The 22,343-nt window shown below is 48.0% G+C and overlaps 1 protein-coding gene across 1 annotated transcript; it reads right to left on the reverse strand.

Annotated features, from left to right (window-relative positions):
* Positions 1-92: 92 nt before the first annotated feature.
* On the reverse strand, positions 93-21,181 carry LOC121439028 (transcription factor SPT20 homolog). The gene is made up of 3 exons (XM_041639521.1): positions 20,093-21,181; positions 612-881; positions 93-509 (listed from the first exon to the last, which is right to left on the reverse strand). Exons 1-3 carry the CDS (start codon positions 21,179-21,181, stop codon positions 93-95), a joined length of 1,776 nt encoding a protein of 591 aa, XP_041495455.1.
* Positions 21,182-22,343: the final 1,162 nt, after the last annotated feature.

Genomic DNA, 22,343 nt, shown 5'->3' on the forward strand with positions numbered 1-22,343 from the left:
TTGTTCTTCTTTTCTTTCAGTTGAGTCAGCCTCATTCGGAGGCCATGGAGCTGGCTCCTGATATGGGGGAGGGCCTTCCGTGAGGAGGTCCATCAGTAGGTCATCATCTGGGGGCAAGACTTTTGGAGGAGGGGGCTTGGGCACCGGGGACTTGGTGAGGGTTGGGTACAGGGAGGAGTGGGGCGGAGGTCCCGTTGGGGTGGGAAGGAGTGGAGGGGGTAAAGTAGGTGCAGAGGGGGTTTCGGGGTGACGAAAGGCTTGACCCAGGGCGGTGGGTCATAAGCCATCGCCTCCCAGATCACGATATACGCGACCTGGTCTGGATGCCCGTGAGGGCCAGGATCCATCACTTTAGCCTTTACCTGTAAGATAACATTGATGTCAAAAGTACCATCCCTTGGCCAGCCCACATTGAACGTGGGCCATTCCGAGGAACAGAAAGTTACCCAGCATCTCTTCCGAACGTCCACTGACTGGTAATTTGCAATGTCTTGGACGTCTCGCCAGTGCTGTAAAGTCAGACTTAGAGGGGTGGTTACAGATTGGCCCATTCTCTCAACCGCGGTGACAGTAACAATTAGACAGACAAACAAAATACAACTTAGACAGACACAGAAACTCGCAGCGCGGCTTTGGCGTAAAACCGAAAGCAAGAATTCAAACGGAGACTTTGAGGACCCGGGCTCCTCGTCTCCCAAAAGAGTCACGAATCCCTCAGACAGTGGGGCAGCCCCCAACAGTCCCAGTTCCACGCGACTCACAAACTGCAAATGGGCCACGAATCGGGCCCCCAAACACCACTGAGACGTCTCCCAGGGCTGCGGTGGGGAGTACGAGCTCGTCAGCTCCTCCCCGGGTCCGCCAAATACAAATCTGATTAGCTAACCAGTACAAACGCAGGCACAAACATAAAAGACAGAAGACAGACAGAAAACAATTGTGCTGGCCAGCTTACCTCCCGGTGGTGAGTCGGTGGTCCCTGGGCAGGGGTCTCCAAATCTCGGTGGAACCTCCAAATGAAAGACCCCAGTGGTGGGCAGTCTTTCAGGCTGAGGAGACCCTCCCAAGGAACAGCGAGTCACTCTTCGGATGCAAATAGCAAGAGGCTTTATTCAGTACACAGGTACCTGGGGCGACTTAGTCTCTCGGGAGACAAGCGCGCCTGCCGACTGGGGGAAGGTCTTTTTATAGGAAAGAGGGCAGCAGAAGCAGATTACAGAAGCAAATGCATCGTTAGTGGTCAGTTGGAATGGGGCAAGGGGCACAGGTGGTTTTTCCTCTCCCAGCACAGATGTATGGGAACAGATATCCTGTTAATTGATGTCCTGTCCGAATCTATGGATATAAATATCCTGTTTTGCAGCCAGGGACCCTGACCTTACTCTGCACTTACAGTCGTTCGTCAAAAGCTTTGTGAAATGACGTTACAGCAGCTAAGCTGGGATCTTTCATAGGGGGAGTTGTCTCTTCTGTGAATTACTGATATTCTAAGTTGGGCACATGTGCTGACTATAGGCCTCCTGTTTCCCTAAGCAAACGGGATGTTCTCATTAGAGCAGGCCAGCTGCGGGTTCCTTATCGCTTGGGGCCAGATGGCTGACCGGCTGACCGCAGATATCTTGCCTGGCTTCTCCGCCCTTGTTCTCAAGTCGAACTTCCCTGCTCTAATGTTACTTGTGTTGCTCCAAAGTTTAAGCCTGGCATTGCTGCTGCTTAGCTGTTTGTCTATACTGTGGGGGTCTTTCAGAAGTTTGATTCCCCAGTAGTTCGAAAACTGGGGTACAGTTTAAGGAAAGAAGGGATTCTGACATAAATATCTGTCTTTAATAACCTGGCAGCTAAGCATATAGAGTATAAAGCAGGAAATCTAGGATCTAGTCTTTGAGGATGCCCACATTTACAGGTTGGGAGCTGGGAAAGAGTGACAAATAGAAGGGTGGGGGAGGGGTGGGAGGCTGGAGAGATTGCCTTAAAACACTTGCCTTGCAAACCTGAAGACCAGAGTTCAAAGGAGCCACAGAACCCACATACAATACAGGGTGGCCTTGCCAGCCTGCATAAAATGCCTGCCAAAACAGACTCGCTGGAGGAAGCCGGCGAGCCATATCCAAGAGCTCTGGGTTTGACTGAGGGACCCTGCATCAATGAATGAAGTGAAAATGTGACCAAGAATGATGCCCAATCTAAGCCTCGGGTCTCCACAAGCACGTGTACACATGCTTATGCACGAACACACATATACACATGCACACCACACACAAGTGAAAATGTAAGCGCAAGACTGAGAAAGGGTGTCCGTCCGCTGGCTGGCTCCGTAGCCCCACCCCCACCCCACCCCGGCCACGGGGGGGGGGGGGGGGGAATAAGCGGAGCAACAGAGCTCCTACTGAGTTTCCAATCAGGCCCAGCTCTAGTCAGAAAGGACAGACCGTTCCCCTGCCTGGAGGGAGTTTTGCTGTGGTGGGCTTTGGCTGTTCTCCAGCATCTGCAATTTGCAACAGATTGTCATTGAGATGCACAGGACTGAATGGAGTTCTTTTATCTAAATAGGAATTTTGTAGGTTTCTAGTGTGGATAGGAAAAGAATAGCTGCCCAATGTATGTGTGACATTGTGAAACACACAGGAATGTGGAACTAGCAAGAGGGTGCCCATTATTTCCCATTAAGAGATCCAGTTAACATTCTCAGGCTTAAGATGTCTGCCTAGGTTTTAAATGAGGCAATGTTTCCTACCCAATACAAGTCCCCCTTTCTTCTATAGCCCAATCAAGGATCTGTACTTACTGTAAAATTGTAGTGATAATTTGGGAGAATTCCCCTAATATCTATAGGAATTACAACTGTTTCATATCGGCAAGTGCGGTCCCTGTACAGTGACTTGAAATGTGCAGAGCGTTATTTTTCAGTCACGGCATCTCTCACAGTCAGTGTCTCTTGTAATGACGCTCTCACTTTGCATACTGACTTTTCCATCACCACACACACACACACACACACACACACACACCTTGTTTTCTGAAACCTAGTACATTGTGAAAGAAAAATAACACACATAACAAAATACATGGTGATCAATATGTCTCCTAAGTTTCTAACCCTCCCTATTGGAGGTTTGGCTGATGTTTATTTTTTTTAAGATTTACTTATTATTTATTTATTTATTTATTATGTATACGGTGTTCCGCCTACATTCATGCTTGCAGGCCAGGAGGACACCACATCTCATTACAGATGGTTGTGAGCCACCATGTGGTTGCTGGGAATTGAACTCAGGACCTTTAGACAAGCAGGTGGTGCTCTTAACCACTGAGCCAGTTTATAACTAGAGGGTGGAGGGAAAATGGGACTGGAGAGTAAATGCAGCTATCCTTGAAATGGAGCAAGAGGAAAGATAAAGAGTCGCTGATGTCCCAACCACCTCTTCCCTGATTGATTGCACTTTGAGGGGGGTTGGTTTTGTGTTGGCGTGGGGGGGGGCGTTAAGACAGGGTTTCTGTGTGTAACAGTCCTGGCTTTCCTGAAACTTGCTTTATAGACCAGGCTGGCCTCGAGCTCACAGAGGTCCATGTGCCTCGGCCTCTGCCTCTGCCTCCCAAGTGCTGGGATTAAAGGTGTGAGCCACCACCCACCACTGCCCAGCTGATTGTGCTTTTTGAACTGAGTAGAATATTTGAAAATAGCTCACAGCATTCATTTCATTCAGGAATTCTTGTTATTGGGATTTTTTTCTCTTTTGCTATTTTTGGGGGGCTGCCATCCAGCTCCCAAATAAATCACATGGAGGCTTATTGTTACTTATAAATGCCCAGCCTTGGTTTAGCTTGTTGTTAGCCAGCTTTTCTTAAACTATCCCACCTACCTTTTGCCTCTGGGCTTTTTCCCTTTCTCACGTCTGTGCATCTTGCTTTCACTATTACCCCATGGCTGGCTGGGTGACTCGGTGGCTGGCCTTTTCTTTTCTCACTCCTTGATCTCCCTTGCTTCCTGAGCCCTTTTTATCTCCTATTTATTCTCTCTGCCTGCCAGTTCCTCCTATCCTTCCCCCCCCTCCCCGCCTCGCTATGGACTGTTCAGCTCTTTATTAGACCATCGGGTGTTTTAGACAGGCAAAGTAACACAGCTTCACAGAATTAAACAAATGCAACATAAAAGACTGTAACACATCTTTGCATCATTAAAACAAAAGTTCCATAGCATAAATCAATGGAACATATCTTAATATTCCGCAACAATTCTTCTGGCCAAAATTAATACAACCCAAATCTACCACCATGATACCCAGTGGTATGGTCCTACCACAATCTGCAGTGCCATCTCTGGGAGCTCAGTGGAGGTGTGGGAGAGCTGTCCTCATCACTCATCTGTCATGTGGTGGCATAGGCAGGGGAGAGATGTCCTCCCAGCGCCCATCAACACCTGAGACAGGAAGGAAAACTAGCCCTAAGGTCATAAGAGCAGGAGAGCTAGCCCTGCCCCTCATCAGCTGCAGCATTCGGGAGAGTGGCCCCTACACCATGCCTGGGTAACACAGGAGAGCTGGCCCTGAAGGTGTAGGTGTGGGAGATCTGACCCGGAGGACATGAAAACAGGAGAATTGGCCCAGGCCCTTGTTCACAGCCAGGACAATGCAGAAGAACTTGCCTTGGTGGTGAGGACAGGAGAGAGCTGGCAGACTGACCAACCCTGCAACTACCCAGGCTCAGAAACAAGGTTATGGGTGGCCCATCCCAATATCCAGGCCATCTGTGATCTGCTGGAGCACGTGAAGGGACCTAACCCACAGACCCAAAGTTACAGGATCTCCACAATATAGGACAACAGCAGGATAGCCAAGAGACCCATGAGGGCCCAGCACCAATAGTGTAGTAGAAACCAGAGACCTCGAAACAGACCAATGACTCTCTTTGCAATGAACGCTTGCAAGTAAAGGTATAAGGACAAAAGGGTTTGCTGTGTGACTCACTGTGACACACTGCAGCTCCCTCACCAAGACTGATTTGTCCTTCTCTCTCTTTTTCTTTTTTCTCTTAAATTTTATTTTATTTTATTTTGGGGAGGAGGTTTCAAGGGCAGAGCATGGATACAAAGGGGCAGGGAAATGAATGGGGTGGAGATGCATGATGTGAAAGACACAGGATAAACAAAAAGGAGAAAAAATAATTTCAAAACTAAGAAAGAGAGAGAAAGGGGGAAGGAAGGAAGGAAGGAAGGAAACAAGGAAGGAAACAAGGAAGGAAAGCTCCAGGAGGCTGGAGAGATGGTTCAATGATTAAGAGTATTGACTGCTCTTGCAAAGGACCCGGGTTCAATTCCTAGGACCCACATGTTAACTCACAACTGCTTGGAACTTCAGTCCCACGAGACCCAACACACATACTTTTTGTCTCAGAAGGCACTACACACAGAAGGTACACAGACATACATGCAGGCAAAACACTCACACAGAGAAGGAAAGAGAGGGGTAAAATGAAGGTACCCTGGCTGGGGATGCTGCTCAGGTGGTAGAACGCTTACCTAGCACGCACAGAGCCCTGTGTAGTCACAGTACATTAACAGGGCGTGATGGTACCTGGTGTGGTGCCCACGCCTTTAAAGCCAGCACTCAGGAAGCAGAGGCAGGTGGATCTCTATGAGTTTGAGATCAGTCTGGTCTACAGAGTGAGTTCCAGGACTGATAGAGCTGTGTAGAGAGACCCTGTCACACAGACACACACACAAACACAGACACACACACACACACACACACTATATATATATATATATATATATATATATATATATATATATTATTTATTTTAAAAGAAAAAAAACAGGGTGTGAGAGTGTATGCCTATAATCCCAGGACTTGGGAAGTAGCTACAGGAAGATTAGAAATTCAAAGTTGTCAGGCAATTGTGGAACATGTCTTTAATTCCAGCACTCAGGAGGCAGAGGCAGGCAAATCTCCAGGTTTAAGGCCAGCCAAGACTACACACAGAGAAACCCAGACCCCAAAAAAACAAAAACAAAATAAAAATAGAGAAAGAAAGAAATTCAAACTCATTCTTAGCTTTATAGTGAACTCTAGACCACCCTCTCTGGGGTCAGGAGTAGTAAAGAAGGGACTGGGAGAGAGATATGCAGACTTGCAGGCTATACCCCAATACCCCAGAAGCTCTGAGTCAGAATGAGCATTTTTGACAAGACTCCTACATGGAGTCTGAGAAATACTGCTATGGAAAATCTGGTAAGTGATGAAGAAGGCCTCTACCCCATGCCACGTGGCCCGGTTGGGCAGGACGTAGTGGAACTCGGTCCAGGAATTTGGCCACAGGGTTCCAGCACCACCTTGGCACCTATCAGGAGAGTGCAATGACGCCAGGCATTTGGCACTATAATGATCTCTCTGTGGTGAGGAAGCATGGCCCAATCTAGCATCTTATTGAACTAAGTGGGACAAAGAGACCCACATGCAGTCCTGGGGCTGTCCACCCTGGGCTCTGAGGAGAAAACACAGGCTCACCCAATACCTTGCAGCACCCGCCAGCTGGGCACAATTGGAGTGAGCAGAGGTTTGGTGTAGTATGGGAGAGAGACAGAATGGTTCATGTCCTGTGGATAGAGGCTGGATGTGGGAATGATTTCTTTCTAATCTGTTGCTTTCATTGGTTAATTAATAAAGAAACTGCCTAGGCCCATTTGATAGGCCAACCCTTAGGTGGGTGGAATAAACAGAACAGAATGCTGGGAGAAAGAAGCTGAGTCAGTGAGTCGCCATGATTCTCCTGCCGAACACATACGCAGGTTAAGATCCTCCCTGGTAAGCCACCTCGTGGGCTACACAGATTATTAGAAATGGGTTAGATCTATATGTAAGAGCTAGCCAATAAGAGGCTGGAATTAATGGGCCAGGCAGTGTTTAAAAGAATACAGTTTCCGTGTAATTATTTCGGGTAAAGCTAGCCGTGTGGGTGGCCGGGTGCCGGGAAAGTAGCCCGGCGAAAGTAGCCCGCCGCTCCTAACACAGCAGAGTGGCGCCCAACGTGGGGCTAAATCCACTTAAAAACCTGAGAGAGCTTAATTTTAAACAGAGAAAAAACAGAGTTTAACGCAGAGTTTTGCTCTTTGTTGGTGGCATGCCATAGAGAGATTTCCTGATTTGGCATCAGCAGCAAAAAAAAAAAAAAAAAATGCTGCGTCATTTTAAAGCGCGGCTGTGCTGCCAGCGTGAACTCTGGCTTTAAAGCATTTCAATGGATTTTATGGGACTGGATGTTTGTGTTCCTGCTTGGGATTGGAAGGAGAGTGCTCTGAGACCGTGCCAATGGCTCAACGCTCCCCGTCTGCACCTGGGCAGACGGCAAAATCAGGTTTAGACAGGCGGAAGAGCATGGCGGATTCCTGCTGCCATACAGAGACGTGTTTTCAGACTGTGCAGTGCTCTGCCTGTCAGATTTGGCTGTAACTTGGATGAAAAGAATTTCTGTGCTGCGCGTTCAGTCTCAGAGTTAAACTGCTGAATGCGGCTCCAATGTGGACTTGCTGTGTACCTGGAACTGTGCGCAACTCAGGGGCACCAGATGGATCTGAGGCAGGAGCGACTGCTCCGTGCTGAACTGTGCTGGTCGAAACTACCGTAATTACTGTAATAACAGCACAGTTAAGGTTTTGACTGGGCAGGACACAGACGGTACCGTATTACCTGTACATGGTGCAACTTAAGTTTTTAAGAACTTCTTAACATTTTAAAAAATGCTCCTGGATAGTAAAAAAAAAATGTTACAGATTCACAATAAAACAGATTCAGACATAAAAGACCACACTGTTGGATAAATGTACGTAGGCTTGAGAGAAAAAAAAATATAGAAAGTAAAGTTAATGGTTTAAAAAAAAAGATAAAGTCTTTAAAGAGACAGAGTACAGATAGTTATAGATTAAGAGAAATAAAGTAAAAGTAAGCCACGTAAAAATGGAAAATTCACAGAGAGTCTGGATTATGTACATTGCGTTTTCTTTAAAATTTTTGCTCTTTTTTTTGGTTATTTGAGACAGGGTTTCTCTGTAAAGGAGCTAAGTACAGACAGACATTTCATTATATGGGCAGCCAAGTGGAACCAGAACAGATATCATGAGGGTATGACTTCAGAATTTGGGTCTAAGGATATGATGCTTTGGAAAGGGTCTTCTTTTGTTTTCACAGAGGATGAGACCCTGTGGATTTCTTCTATTCCAATATGGTATGATAGACCTCGCCCTCCTGAAAGGTTGCTGTGAACACCCTCAAAAAATTACTTTGCTCAACTGCCGACTGAGATGAACCTAGGAGACAGGTTATACCATAAAAGACATGAACCCCCATTCAGCAGGAAACAGTTTGGAGAGAAAAAACTGTGCCCATGTTCCCAAATATTGTTTATAAATGTTCTTTTACATTTAAAGGGGAATATGATATAGATATGAATAATTTACATTGGTATGGATTTTAAGGTCAATTTTGTTATATGTATATGTATTTCTGCTCTTGATTAAGGTATTGTGATTGTGTAGTTCATTTAAAGTGTAATGTATAATAGGAAATATAGGTTGCTAATGGATAATCATCGATAATAGTAAAGCTTGTAGTCATGTGAGTTAGATTTTCCAGATATATAGAGATATATTTCAGTTAGATAGACATTTTTCATATCTCTCAAAGACTGCAGAATATGGCATTTAAAATATTTTAATAACTTAAGGCTTTTCATGACAAGGAGACATGTCTGCTCCTGGCAGCACCAGCTACTTTAAGAAAAAGATAGGCATCGAAGAGGATCCTTATGGAGTTTGATAGCCATTTGGGCAAGAAACTGCTCTTGCCTGGACTATTGTATAAACTGGACACAGAGAACCCGCAGAGAGAGGACTGCTGAACTTGCCTAAAGGTGAGACGGTCTTTTGGGGTTCATGACTCATGAAAGAGTCTGCGAGACATTCTGCAGGACACAGCAGAAAGTGACTGAACTGTCTTTGAAATTTCCTGCTTCATGGAAGTGTCTGCTGGAAACTATGGGCCTGAAGGCTGAAGATGGATGCCCCAATGGTACAGAGGAACTTTGGGTGACTGTACAGGCAGCGAGATGTCTCTGTCATTTCTAGAGCTTTGGATTTCTTGTTTGCTTAGGTAATATTATATCCTTCTGGAGTCTTTGATGGAGTTGAAGAATGGTTAGTTATAGTTATAGTTTTCCTTGGTTATGATAAAAGATAAAATAGATATAAATACTGTAACTGTAATTCTTGCTTGATAACTGTTTTGTTATATGTAATCTTACTATGTTAAAGTTAAAGCCTTCCTCTTTGTTTAAACAGAAAAAGGGGAAATGATGTGGGAGTGATTTCTTTCTAATCTGTTGCTTTCATTGGTTAATTAATAAAGAAACTGCCTAGGCCCATTTGATAGGCCAACCCTTAGGTGGGTGGAATAAACAGAACAGAATGCGGGGAGAAAGAAGCTGAGTCAGTGAGTCGCCATGATTCTCCTGCCAGACACATACGCAGGTTAAGATCCTCCCTGGTAAGCCACCTCGTGGGCTACACAGATTATTAGAAATGGGTTAGATCTATATGTAAGAGCTAGCCAATAAGAGGCTGGAATTAATGGGCCAGGCAGTGTTTAAAAGAATACAGTTTCCGTGTAATTATTTCGGGTAAAGCTAGCCGTGTGGGCGGCCGGGTACCGGGAAAGTAGCCCGCCGCTCCTAACACAGCAGAGGCCTATCTGAAAAGGCAAAAGAAAGGAAAGGAGTGAGCTGAGGTGAGTGGCTTGATTGTCCCCGAGGGCCAAGGTGATTTCTGGACCTGGGCTGCTGCTGGGATCCATGCCTAGGTTCCTGGTTTAACACAGCTGTGGTCTCTGTTGATGTCCCTGGCCACTTATACAACCAAAGGCCGAGAGGACAGCATTGTACAGAGTTGGTCCCACCCCTCACTGGCTGCAACCCTAGGGAGAATTGGTCCCACCCCTCACTGGCTCAAGCACTCTGGAGAGAAGGTCCCACGCCTTACCTAGGCAGCACAATAGAGCTGACCCTGTGAGCAGGGCTATGGGTAAGCTGGCTCTGAGAGCATGAGAATGTGTTCTGTGTGGTGGCATGGGGAAGGGAATGATGTCCTCCTCCCCTTGCCCCTCACCACCTGCAGCAGGTGGAGGAAGACCCGATCCAACCCCTCACCAGCTACCTTACTCAGAACAGGCCCCGTGTCTCCCCTGGGCAGCACGGTAGAGTGATCTTGTAAATGCAAGTGTGGGAACAGCCCTGAAAGCATGAGAGGGGCACAGCTGGCACCACCTCCCTCATCTGCAGTGAGATGGTGGGGATGAGGATAAAAGGTCCTCCCCCCTTACCCCTACCGCCTCCAGCTGGCAAGGGAGCTGAGCCCTTTATCAGCTGCAACACTCGGGAAATTAGGCCCTGCACCTCATCTGGGCAGCACAGCAGAGCTGACCCTGGTGAGTCAACCCTGAGGATGTGAGCATGGGAAACCTAGCCCCACCCCTCATCTGCCATATGACAGCATAGACTGGGAAGAGCTGCCCCCCACCAGCCCATCAACGTCTAAGGCAAAGTGAGAGAACTGACCTTGAGGTAACAAAAGTGGGAGAACTGTCTCTGCCCCCCACACACATGCAGGGCTGCAACTCTCAGGAGAGCAAGCCCTGCACCTCCCAAGGGCAACACAATAGAGCCAACCCTGTTGGTGGAGGTGTGGGTGAGCCAGCCCAGAAGTTGTGAGCATGGGAAAGCTCTCCCCATTACTCAGCTGTCTTGTGTAAGCATGGGCAGGGAAAAAGTGCCCTCCCTCCACAGCCCACCCACCAATGTCTGAGGCAGGTGGCAGAGCTGGCCCTGAGGTTACAAGAGCAGGAAAGCAGGCCCTGCATATTGCCTGGGCAACACAATAGAGCTAACCTTGGTGGCGGTATGGGTGAACCAGTCCCAAAGTAGTGAGCATGGGAGAGCTACCCCTATTATTCATCTCTCTTGTGGTTTCAAAGGGCAGGGGAAAGATGGTCTCCCCTTCCTGCCCATCAAACACCTGAGGCAGGTGGGAGAGTTGTCCCTGACCCCCACCAGCTACAACACTCAGGAGAGCAAGCCCTGCATCTCTCCTGGGCAGCATAGTAGAGACTACCCTGTTGGCAGAGGTGTGGGTAGGCCAGTCCTAAAAGTGTAAGTGTTGAAGACCTAACCCCACTACTTGTCTGTCATGAGGTGGTGTGGGTGGGGGATAGATGCCCCCTTACCCCTCACCCCTTACTGCCTGCAACAGACTAGTGAAATCACCCTCCCCCTTACCATCTGCAGCACTCGGGAAAATGAACCTGCTCCTCTCCTAGGCAGCACACCGGAGCTGGCCCTGTTTGTCAGAGGTGTGGGTGACCCAGCCCTGATGTTGCCAGCAAGGGAGAGCTGACCCATTACTCATCTGGCATATGGGGAGAGGAGAGACTGCCTTCCCTGCCCCATCTTACCCCCACCCATCAACACCTGCGACAGGTGGCAGAGCTGGTTCTGGGGTGATAAAAGCAAGGAAGCTGCCCCTGCCCCTCACCAGCTGCAGCACTTGGGAGAGAGGCCCCTGCACCTCACCTGGGCAATACAGTAGAGCTGGTCCTGATGGTGTAGGTGGGAAGAAGTAATCCTGAGGGCATGAAAGCAGAACTGGCCCTGCCCCTAGCTCATTGCTGCAAAGATGAATTAGCAGAGGGCAGTGCTGGAGAGCTCACCCTGGTGGTGAGGACAGGGAAGAACTGGCGGGCTGACTAATCCTGCAGCTGCCCAAACTCCAGATCCTCCTGCCTCTGCCTCCTTCGCCAAATCCTACCAGCGTATGTCACCACAACCAGCTGGGGCAGCAGGCAGGCTCGGAGACCTTTTGCAGCTACTATGTGGGTTTTTGGGGTACTGTGAGAAAACCTGCTGCTCGCCCACAAATTCTTGGGTATGCGGAGCCGGGAACCACCACGGCCTTCTCCTCACTCTGCCACTGCCTTCTCCATATGCTGCACACAGACGGGCTGCCCAGCAGGGTCTGTGTGGCTCCAGCTTGTCTTGGCCCAAGCACTTGTTGCCACATTTGCCCATACTCTTGGTACCACCGTGGTGTCCCACAGGCCAGGCACCAACTGGGCCTGGGCAACATGCCTTCTGCCACAGCTGTCCAGCAAAGCTCTACTCCAGCTACCTTCTGGCTCCAGCCGCACTCACTCTGGGTCCAAACTGGTGCATGGAGTGGAGTAAAACTCGGGGAACCAGGCTTGCTGCTCTGGAACCACTGAAGGGGCCCCACTTAAACAATCTTTTAGGGAATTTGGGCATCATCAACCTGTCTGGCTACTTCCTGCTGAGCGGGGGTGCTGCATTCTTGGAGGTATTTTACAGCAACATTTCAGGGGGTCTCAGTGAATCAAACCATATGAATCTGGAATGATTCCACAGGTTCTCATCCTCTGTGGAGACAAAAGCAGAACCTCTTTTCCAAAGCATCAAATCCTTAGGCCCGTACTTTAAAGTAAAAATACCTTTCTTAGCAGTTTTTAGAATTAAATGTCTTTCTCTAGTCCAGGACACAAAAGACAACACAATCAACATAATAACATACATCTGTACACATTTTATTTTTTTGAGGCCCTCAATTCACCCTCCCACTCCTCTTTATTACTTTCCTACTGGCCAGTCTTTCAGAGAATGTCCCTCAGAGTATCTCTGGGGATAAAAAAACATACATAATTTAAATTCTTTGTGCACATTTTATATTTTTATGGGTTTTTTTTTATTTTTGAGGCCTTTAATTTACCCTCCCACCTCTTGTTTATTACTTTTTGCTGACCAGCTTTTTGGAGGGCATCTCTCAGAGAGTCTCTAGTTTTCAATCTCCACGGTGCCTCCTACTGTGCTGCCTGCACCTCCCAGAACCGCTATCAGGCAAGAGTCTGGGGATGAAAATACACATAAGACACATACCAATCTTTAATCCACCCTCACCATTTCTGAGGGTGATCTCTCAAAGTGTCCCTTGTTCCCAATCTCAGTGGAACCTCCACTTGTACCATCCATACTATTACATATACTACGGTACTATGCCTGTAGTGCAGAGCCTGCATTACAGGACCATTCACAGGCTGGGCAAGGGCCTGGAGATTTAAACACACTAAGACACACAGACAGAGACACGGGTCATCCTTGAAACAAGAATGCCCCCTTTATTGTGTACCAGAACCGCTTATATAGAGCTCCTTAACTGATAACCATGCCTCAGGCAAACCCACCAGAAACCACTCCCCTGCCATCAGGAACTCCTGAGGGTCTCATGCTCAGAGCAGCTGCAAACACAGGAAAACAAGTTTTTTTTGCTCAGAGCAGCTGCAAGCATAACAAGTTGTTTACAGGAAATTCAGGGTCTGGGTCCACAGCCCCCAACAATTTTAGGTTCCTTCGGGTCATGGTATGCCTTCACAGAAAGAGAACAGTAACTAAGACATCAATTAAGTGTGCCAAAAGCAGTTTGGAGTTGCAGATTTGACACAGACAATTCAAGGATGTGCTACTTGGCTAATAAACACATCGCAGAGGGAAACTAAGAAAGCAGTAGGTAAAGTTAGAGATGCAGCACTGGCCTCACATGTGCAAGGTCCTCAGTTCGATCCCTGCAACCCCAGAAAGAAGAAACAAAAAAAAACACTAAGAAAGACTTTAAAAGCTTCTATACAGGGGCTGAAGAGATGGCTTAGAGGTTAAGAGCATTGCCTGCTCTTCCAAAGGTCCTAAGTTCAACTCCCAGCAACCACATGGTGGCTCACAAGCATCTGTAATGGGGTCTGGGCCCTCTTCTGGCCTGCAGGCATACACACAGACAGAATATTGTATACATAATAAATAAATATTTTTTTAAAATAAAAGCTTCTCTACAGTTATCATGTTTCCCAGAAACATGACCTTTTCCCTGTATATATGCCCAGAAAACCTGATTTTACACAGGCCACCTAACCTGGCTCTTCAATGTGCTTACAACTATCAGAAAACTGCATCTCTCCAGATTTGGCCCTATTCCCAACAGAATACACGGAAATATCATTTCCACATGGCCGCCTCCTGGCTTCTTCGGGAGTCTCTTTGGTCCCACATATGGTTTTTGTACATGTCGTACATCTTCAGCCTTGGCTTCTCATATGACAGTGGGGCTACAGTCACCCAAATTGTGATAGCAATATCCTTTATTGCTTCTGACTCCAAAACATCCCTCCATTTGAGACTCTGAGACTTTCCAAAAGGCACCCAACTAGTTATCACCATAGACTAGCTTACTTTAGGGAGAGCAGCATGGTCAGACATTATCATCTGCTATCTTCTTGTTCCAGCTCCAATCCCTGATGTTTCAGCTCCCCTTAACAATGAGCCACAAACCATGAACACCATACTCCCTCTGATCAATCATTCCCTGGCCAAGGTGTTCGCTTGAGCCCCCTCTCCATTTGGGATTAGTAACTCCCAGTGAAGCCGAGAGCTAGAGTAGTGAGAAAACCCCTGGCTGCTGGCTAGCCATTGTCCTTTCTAGGGCTGGGATGAAAATAGGCAAGAAACTCACTCCCAAGGTTATGCAAGTATAGGTGTAAATCTGTTTATACATTTTATTATTGTTATTATCATTATTGGGTTATTGGAGGCAGGGTTTGACTATGGAGCCCTGGCTGGCCTGGAAATCACTATGTAGACCAGATTGGTCTCCAACACACAAAAAATCTGTCTGCTTCCACTTTCTGGGTGCTGGGATTAAAAGTATGAGTCACCAAACCTGGCTTTCTTTGATTTTTTTTTATCTGCATTCATCATAGATACTTTTGCCCAAACATTTCTTCAAAATATTGTTGACTGTTGATATTTTGCCTTTAAGAATTTTTTAACAACTTTAGTACTACATTAAGTTTTTGAACTAGTGCCTAACTCGGTTTCATCTTAGTCCCAAGCTCTCGTCCTGGCAATCAGGTTCCCTTAATCCCCATTCAAGCACAGCATCAATGTCCCTCTCATGCCATCATGCTACATTTGCCATAAGCCCCAGCATCCAATGATCACCTCGTTAAACTCACGCTAATCACCACGATTTTATATTCTGTTTAATTTTCACAAACAATAGCTTCCTAAACAATTTCCCCTGAAGTAGTGACCATATATTGGAGACAGGAAAGAGGAAAGAAGAAAATGTCTAAGTTTGAAAATAGCGCCTATTCACTTTTCTTTTACAATTATGATTCTAAGCAGCTGGCAACAAAAAAGACCTGTATAGAAAGCCATAAGGAGCACACCTGTAGACCGCACCAAATTAGTTTTGTGTAGCGTGAGCAGTGAGCAAAACATAACTTCAGGGGTCCTAAGAGATGTTTCCTCCACCACAAAAGGGAATAGGGATTTGAGCTGGACTTAGGCAGATGTTAAGAGGTTCTGGGAAAATTTTATGGAAGTGGTGGTGTATCCTGATTTCATATTGTCAGGATGCAGAGACAGCATAATAATTGGCAATCCTGTGTTTGGGAGCCAGGGAGAATTAAAACAGAGTTTAGATTGTCAGAGTTAAAGGAGCCTTAGTGAGGTTTGGAGGGACAGCTAGTCATGTACCTGGTTAAAGAATGTCCAATTCCCAATGAGGATTACTGAGAACTCAAGAACAATGGCAATGGGTTTTTGATCATACTGCACGTACTGGCTTTGGGGGAGCCTAGACAGTTTGGATGCTCACCTTACTAGACCTGGATGGAGGTGGGTGGTCCTTGGACTTCCCACAGGTCAGGGAACCCTGATTGCTCTTTGGGCTGATGAGGGAGGGGGACTTGATCGGGGGAGGGGGACTTGATGGGGGGAAGGGGGAGGGAAATGGGAGGCAGTGGCGGGGAGGAGGCAGAAATCTTTAATAAATAAATAAATTAAAAAAAAAAGAATGTCCAATTCCAAACATGATCTCCAGGTGGCCTTCTTAGAACATCATTTATTTCCCATGAGAGCTATTTTTGTATCACTGGAAACAACATGGCCTCACTGCCAACAGGGTTTTTTCACTTCCTTAAATCCTGCTTTGGACAAAGGCAGTCAAGCTGAGCCTGAAGTACATTACACTGAGATCTAGGCCATATGAGTCGGGGCACTCTGTTCTTCAACAGCTGTATAGGTCACCAAGAGACTAATTTTTGTTTTTCACAGATGAGTGCACTAGGAGATCATGGGTGTCCACTCTGGCATGTTTGGGACATGGAGTTTCTGCTTCATGATAGACAATGTTCTTTGACAGCACCTGTATTTCAACACGCCTTTTCTGTCACCCAAGATTTCTGAAGAGAAGTAAATGCTGGCCTTGGCTTCATTCTCTCTAAATACAGACTGTTACTAAATTCCAACAACTACCCTTTCTCCTAGAGTCCAGGGGCAAACCAAGGTACTATTCCACTACAAGCCACTCTGGGGAACCAGTGAGTTTATTAGGCTTCCTTACAGGGTGTAGATGAGAGGTTACCTACACCAGATGTTGGTGCTCTTCCCCCAAAAAACCTCACCAGACCATCTTTATATCTCTGTCTCCACACAGCTGCATTCTTTACATACAGCTACATATCTCTCTTTACATACATATATCACTCTCCTACACGGTCATACATATCAATACACAGTTACATCACTTTTCCCATGGCTACACATCTTTCTTACATACGTTTCTCTTCTACATCTCATTTCTATTCAGATTCACCTTCCTTGGCTCCACACAGTTAACATTCTTCATAAATTCTCCACATAGCTACATTCCTTCATGTTTCTTCTCACATCTCCCTTTCAGCACACATACCCTCATTCGTACACCTGCACAGCTCTTTTTCTAGCCACTCCCTACATAACTCAACACAGTTTTCTCTCCTACACCGCTCTCCTTCTCACAGCCAAACTCTGGACAATTACATGTTACATTTTCAGGGCCCAACCCATTCTCATAACACAAGATAAGTCACATAGTTTCCCTTAGGCTAAGAAGGTCACATCAACTGGCCAGCGAGTAACTGTTTGGCCATGCACGTAGCTCTAACTTGGTGAGAGTTCTCAGACAGAAAGTAAACAGTTGGTTGAACCTTGAGCCTGTAACATAAATTGGGACTACGTGCAAAAAAGTCAAGTACTGAGAAATTTTTGTCTACTAAAGTTGCTTCTAGCCTGACCTTGAATCAGCAGTAAATAACACCTGGGAATTTGTCCTTGTTTATTTGTCTCTAGGAGCAACCAGATATTTGTCTCCAGGGGTAAAGAGCTCTGAAGTCTAGAATTAGCTGTCTTTGTGACTGAGAAAACTATTACTTTCTTATGTCAGTCTGAATAATGGAAGATATCTTAGTATTTCTATTCTTCAGAATTATATAATTAAGCAGGAATCATCTTCCTGACTATCCACAGCTATATGTATGCCCAATAGATGGAATATTTACATGAGATAAACACACAAGCAACAGAAAAACACCCATAGCAATTTTTAGGGAAGAAATGTAGTTCTTAGGAAAGAAAGGAAGTGGCACATGAGAGAAATTACAGACTGGCCTGGTCTACAGAGTGAGTTCCAGGACAGCCAGGGCTACACAGAAAAACCCTGTCTTTGGTGGAGAGAGTAAAAAAAAAAGTCATTGAAGACAAAACTCATTCTAATTTTTTTTTGTTAAAACAGCAAAATGTGTTTGTTTTTAATGATCATTTACAAATACACCTCTCAATTATTGCTAAGTTATTAAATTTAAGTATATTGTTGCAATTTTGAGAAAGGGAGTATAGGCAAGACTTAAGACTTTGGGGTGGTTGGTGGACCTCCACTCTCTGTATGTCTGTGCTGGCCACCTGTGTGGCCCTGATGACTAGGCTGAGTGGCTGCTCTGGGCACAGACACAGTATGTGGCAGCAATCTCAGCTGCACATTCTGGCCCCAAGCCCATAGCTGCTGTACCTGGGCAGTAGGGTGCTGGAAACTTTGTGAAGGAAGGATCTGCCCAGGACTTTGGCTAGAACCCACCTGGCACACCACAGTTGTCTGAGGTTGGCAAACCCTCCTGGCCTCAGCAAGGTTAAAGAGACCAGTTTGCTGAGTTGGCACTGCCCATTGCTGAACGCTAGCTCCCTGGCTGCCCTGGTAAGTTTGTGGTGCCTGCTCTGGAGGGATAGGAGCCCTAGGTAGTTGATGCTGTTTTGGAATGAACACATACAAAGGCTGGGGCTGCTCAGGCTGCTGGGGCTGCTGGGGCTGCTGGGGCTGCTGGGGCTGCTGGAGCTGCTGGGACTGCTGTGGCTGCTGAGGCTGCCAGGGCTGCCAGGGCTTCTGGGACTGCTGTGGCTGCTGGGGCTGCCAGGGCTGCAAGGGCTGCCGGGGCTGCCAGGGCTGCCAGAGCTGCCGGGGCTGCCAAGGCTGCCAGAGATGCCGGGGCTGCTGGAGCAGCTGGGGCTGTTGGGGCTGCTGGGGCTGCTGAGGCTGCTGCAGCTGCTGGGGCTGCTGGGCCTGCTGGGCCTGCTGGGCCTGCTGGGACTGCTGGGACTGCTGCAGCTGCTGGAGCTGCTGGGACTGCTGGGACTGCTGCAGCTGCTGGGACTGCTGGGACTGCTGCAGTTGCTGGATCTGCTGGGACTGCTGGAGCTGCTGGAGCTGCTGGGACTGTTGCAGCTTCTGGGACTGCTGCAGGAGCTTCTGGGACTGCTGGGACTGCTGGGACTGCTGCAGCTGCTGGAGCTGCTGGGACTGCTGGGACTGCTGGAGCTGCTGGAGCTGCTGGAGCTGCTGGGACTGCTGGAGCTGCTGGGACTGTTGCAGCTGCTGGGACTGCTGCAGCTGCTGGAGCTGCTGGGACTGCTGGAGCTGCTGGAGCTGCTGGGACTGCTGGGACTGCTGCAGCTGCTGGGACTGCTGCAGCTGCTGGAGCTGCTGGAGCTGCTGGAGCTGCTGGGACTGCTGGGACTGCTGGAGCTGCTGGGACTGCTGGAGCTGCTGGGACTTCTGGGACTGCTGCAGCTGCTGGAGCTGCTGGGACTGCTGGAGCTGCTGGGACTGCTGCAGCTGCTGCAGCTGCTGGAGCTGCTGGGACTGCTGCAGCTGCTGCAGCTGCTGGAGCTGCTGGGACTGCTGCAGCTCTGGCTGTGGATACAGCCATGACTGTGGCTGTTGGTGTGGTTGCTGTGGCTGCTGTGTTTGTGACTCTGGGCGAAAAATGACAGTGCCAGTTGGAATCCTGACAGCTATGGGGCCTGAAGTACTTTTTAGAATTAATTGCACAGAGCCCTGTGGTGTGCTGGTCTGGGTACTGGGCATCTGACCTATAGGAGACAGAACGTCTCTGGAAGAGGTTTCTGTAAATGCTAGGGCACTAGTGGGGAAGCTCTGCACCTGGGGTGAACCTCTCTTCAAACCAGGGGATCCCTGTGCTAGGCTAAACAAATTGGTAACATTTTGGGCAGTGCCACTGCTGGGGCTCTGGGTGACTGGATGGCTTTCTGATGAGCTGGCAGAGGGCTGGACAGCTGCAGCAAGGGTATTGATACTGCTCATTCCCCACAAAGTTTGCTGAGGAAGACTAGCTGATTGGAGAGAAGGAGCAAGTCTTGGAAACTTCCTACCTCTGACTGCTATTGAGGGAGGATTGGGTGCTGAAGAGCCCTTATCTGAGGTGGAGGGTAGTGTGAACAGTGGAGCTGGGCTCTTCACTCTTGTCTCTAAGACTGGGGATGTCACTGATGGGGAATTGGCCTTCATCCCTTGGGAGGGCTGGCCAAGACAGATGGAGTCATTGGATCCCTGCAGCTCTTTGCTTAGGCATTCAGCCTGGCTCTGGGCAGACCCTTGGCACACATCCGTTGCCTTCCCAGACTCAATCTTTCCCCCAGCTATAGAACCAAGTAAACAACCACTTAGGGCAACTTGGGGAAGAAGCATCTGACTATCACATCTGCCCTCTGTCGGTGACCCTATTTCAGAAGAAAAAAATGGGTCACTAAGGGACTGCATCACACTTGGCTCTGTTTCCCATGGATGACAGCCCTTTTCATAATCAAATAAATAACCACATGTTACCTCAGGATCTGGCCAGGCTGTGGATTCTGAGTCATCTGGCCAGGCTGTGGATTCTGAGTCATCTGGCCAGGCTGTGGATTCTGAGTCATCGCCATGGGGCCTAGACTGCTTCCCTTTAGCGTATTTCTGCACATCCACCTCTGAAGGGGCCACCAGTTCACAGGGTTTCTGCTTCCATGTATCTACACACTTTCCTGCTTCAGGGATCTTCAGATCGTATGGGTCACCTGGTTTGATCTCTGCTCGTTTTCTGCAAGCGATCATTGTTGCAACATCAGGAGGAGATGTACATGCATGCTTTTCTTCCTCCAGGTCTAGACAGGACCAATCATGACCCATGAAGGATTTTTTCATGGAGGCTATCATTATCTTCTTCTCATTAAACAGCAATTTGTTGGCCGTGCAGGTGACAGCAACAGAAGGATCCAGACACAGTGGCTCTGCTGTAGCTAAGATCAGTTGGCTCTCAAGCTCCAGTTTTGCTTCCTGGGTCCACTGACTGCTGTCACTTGTCATGGACTCGACATCGCTTACTAGAGACTGCATCGTTGGACGTAAGAGAATATGCCGGACTTGGCAAGCAGGAGAGGACACAGCAGCCTCTGCAGCAGGCTCCTCGGGAGGGTAGATGTCACCACACTGCCTGTAGTCTCGGATTTCTGCTATGACACAGCCACTGTGAAAAACATTCACAGGAGACTTTTCCAGAATATCAATCAGAAAGGAAGGTAACTCTTCAGCATCCAAATATTCAAGCAGTTTCTGTCCTACATACGGCCCTGGATAGGGCTCTATAAGGACTCCATCTTTATCCTTGAGCATGAGAGAATAGCCCTGGTTTTCTGGGTACAGGCTGACCACTAAACATGGCAATGGCTCTCTTTTCATAAGCTTCTCTAGCAAGTTGACATTGCTTCGAAGGCCCTCTGCTTCTGGCTCCTTTTCACACTCCTCCACATAAATGTCATACAGTTTTTCCTGAAGAGATTTTTCCCCACAAGACGTGGGTTTCAGTGGAGGGGGTTGCTGCTGAACACTCTCAATAATATCATCTGTCCGCTTCCAAGCCTCCTCTAAACTCCAGTCCATCATAACGGCAAGTCAGGACACTTAAAAAAAAACATGCCCTGTCAGCAATAGGAAGTGGCAATTATGAACTGTTGTGGTTTTCCTGTCTGCTTAGGACTCCATTGCCACCCTAATTTAATGTGGAAACCAGGAATCCAGCCTTCCCAACACAGCCCATGCCATAGGACCCCATGGCCACCCTAATTTAACGTGGACCCCAAGAATCGGGCCTACCTGCCACAGCCCATACCATAGGACTCCAATGCCACCCTAATTTAATGTAGACACCGAGACTCGGGCCTACCTGCCACAGCCCATACCAACGGACTCCATTGCCACCCGAATTTAATGTGGATACCAAGAATCCGGACTCCCCGCCACAGCCCATACCATAGGACTCCATTGCCACCCTAATTTAATGTGAAAACCAAGAATTCAGCCTCCCTGGCACTGGCCATGGCCTACAACTCCATTGTCACCTTCATTTCAGACACCAAGAATCTGGCCTCCAGGCCACAGGCCATGCCTAACAAATCCATTGCCACCCTAATTTAACGTGGACACCAAGAATCGGGCCTCCCTGCCACAGCCCATACCATAGGACTCCATTACCACCCTAATTTAACGTGGACATCAAGAATCCGGCCTCCTAGCCACAGGGCCCGCCATGAGCCCGAGAGCGTCGCCGTATGCTACGTCCACACGGCTGAGGTGACAATTCTAGAGGCCACCGGGATGCTCCGTACCTCAAGGGATTAAAAAACAATAACGGCCAACACACCTAGGGACACTAATTTCTCAAGAGTGTCTAAAAATTCGGTACCTGTCAGTCCTCCGCGGTGGGTGCAAACGGGTGGCCGCTGCGCCAACGATGACGACCAGCGGCCGAGAGGCGCCTCTCAGGCGGAATCCTCGCTGGCCCGAAGTTCCTCACGAAGAGGAGGCGCGTGCGCACGTCAGGCCACACTTGCTTTCCGGCTGTGTGCCGCTGGGGGGGTCACAGGGGGGTTACACTTCCGCTGCAGAGTGGGAGGCCGTGGGGGGAGGGGAACCACGTCACCCATTTAACTTCCAAAGCCATGCGCACCACACCGAAGTATAAGCAGAGCCCCCAAACACAGAGCCCTTCAGTTAGGAGGTCATTAGCCACCAATTTTGATAGGAAGTCAACTGCCGCTGTCAG

The sequence above is a fragment of the Microtus oregoni genome, unplaced genomic scaffold (genome assembly GCF_018167655.1).
Source record: "Microtus oregoni isolate MIOR12 unplaced genomic scaffold, Mior012 000059F_ref0000304, whole genome shotgun sequence".
Lineage (NCBI taxonomy): Eukaryota > Metazoa > Chordata > Mammalia > Rodentia > Cricetidae > Microtus > Microtus oregoni.

Bases quoted from the DNA above. Each gene is read 5' to 3' on its own strand.
- LOC121439028 (XM_041639521.1), bottom strand. From the start codon at position 21,181: ATGGACTGGAGTTTAGAGGAGGCTTGGAAGCGGACAGATGATATTATT. The intron at 882-20,092 runs GTAACATGTGGT...TGTACTGGTTAG, and splicing joins CAGCCTGGCCAGATCCTGAG to CTAATCAGATTTGTATTTGG. The intron at 510-611 runs GTCTGTCTAAGT...CTGACTTTACAG, and splicing joins GCCGCGCTGCGAGTTTCTGT to CACTGGCGAGACGTCCAAGA.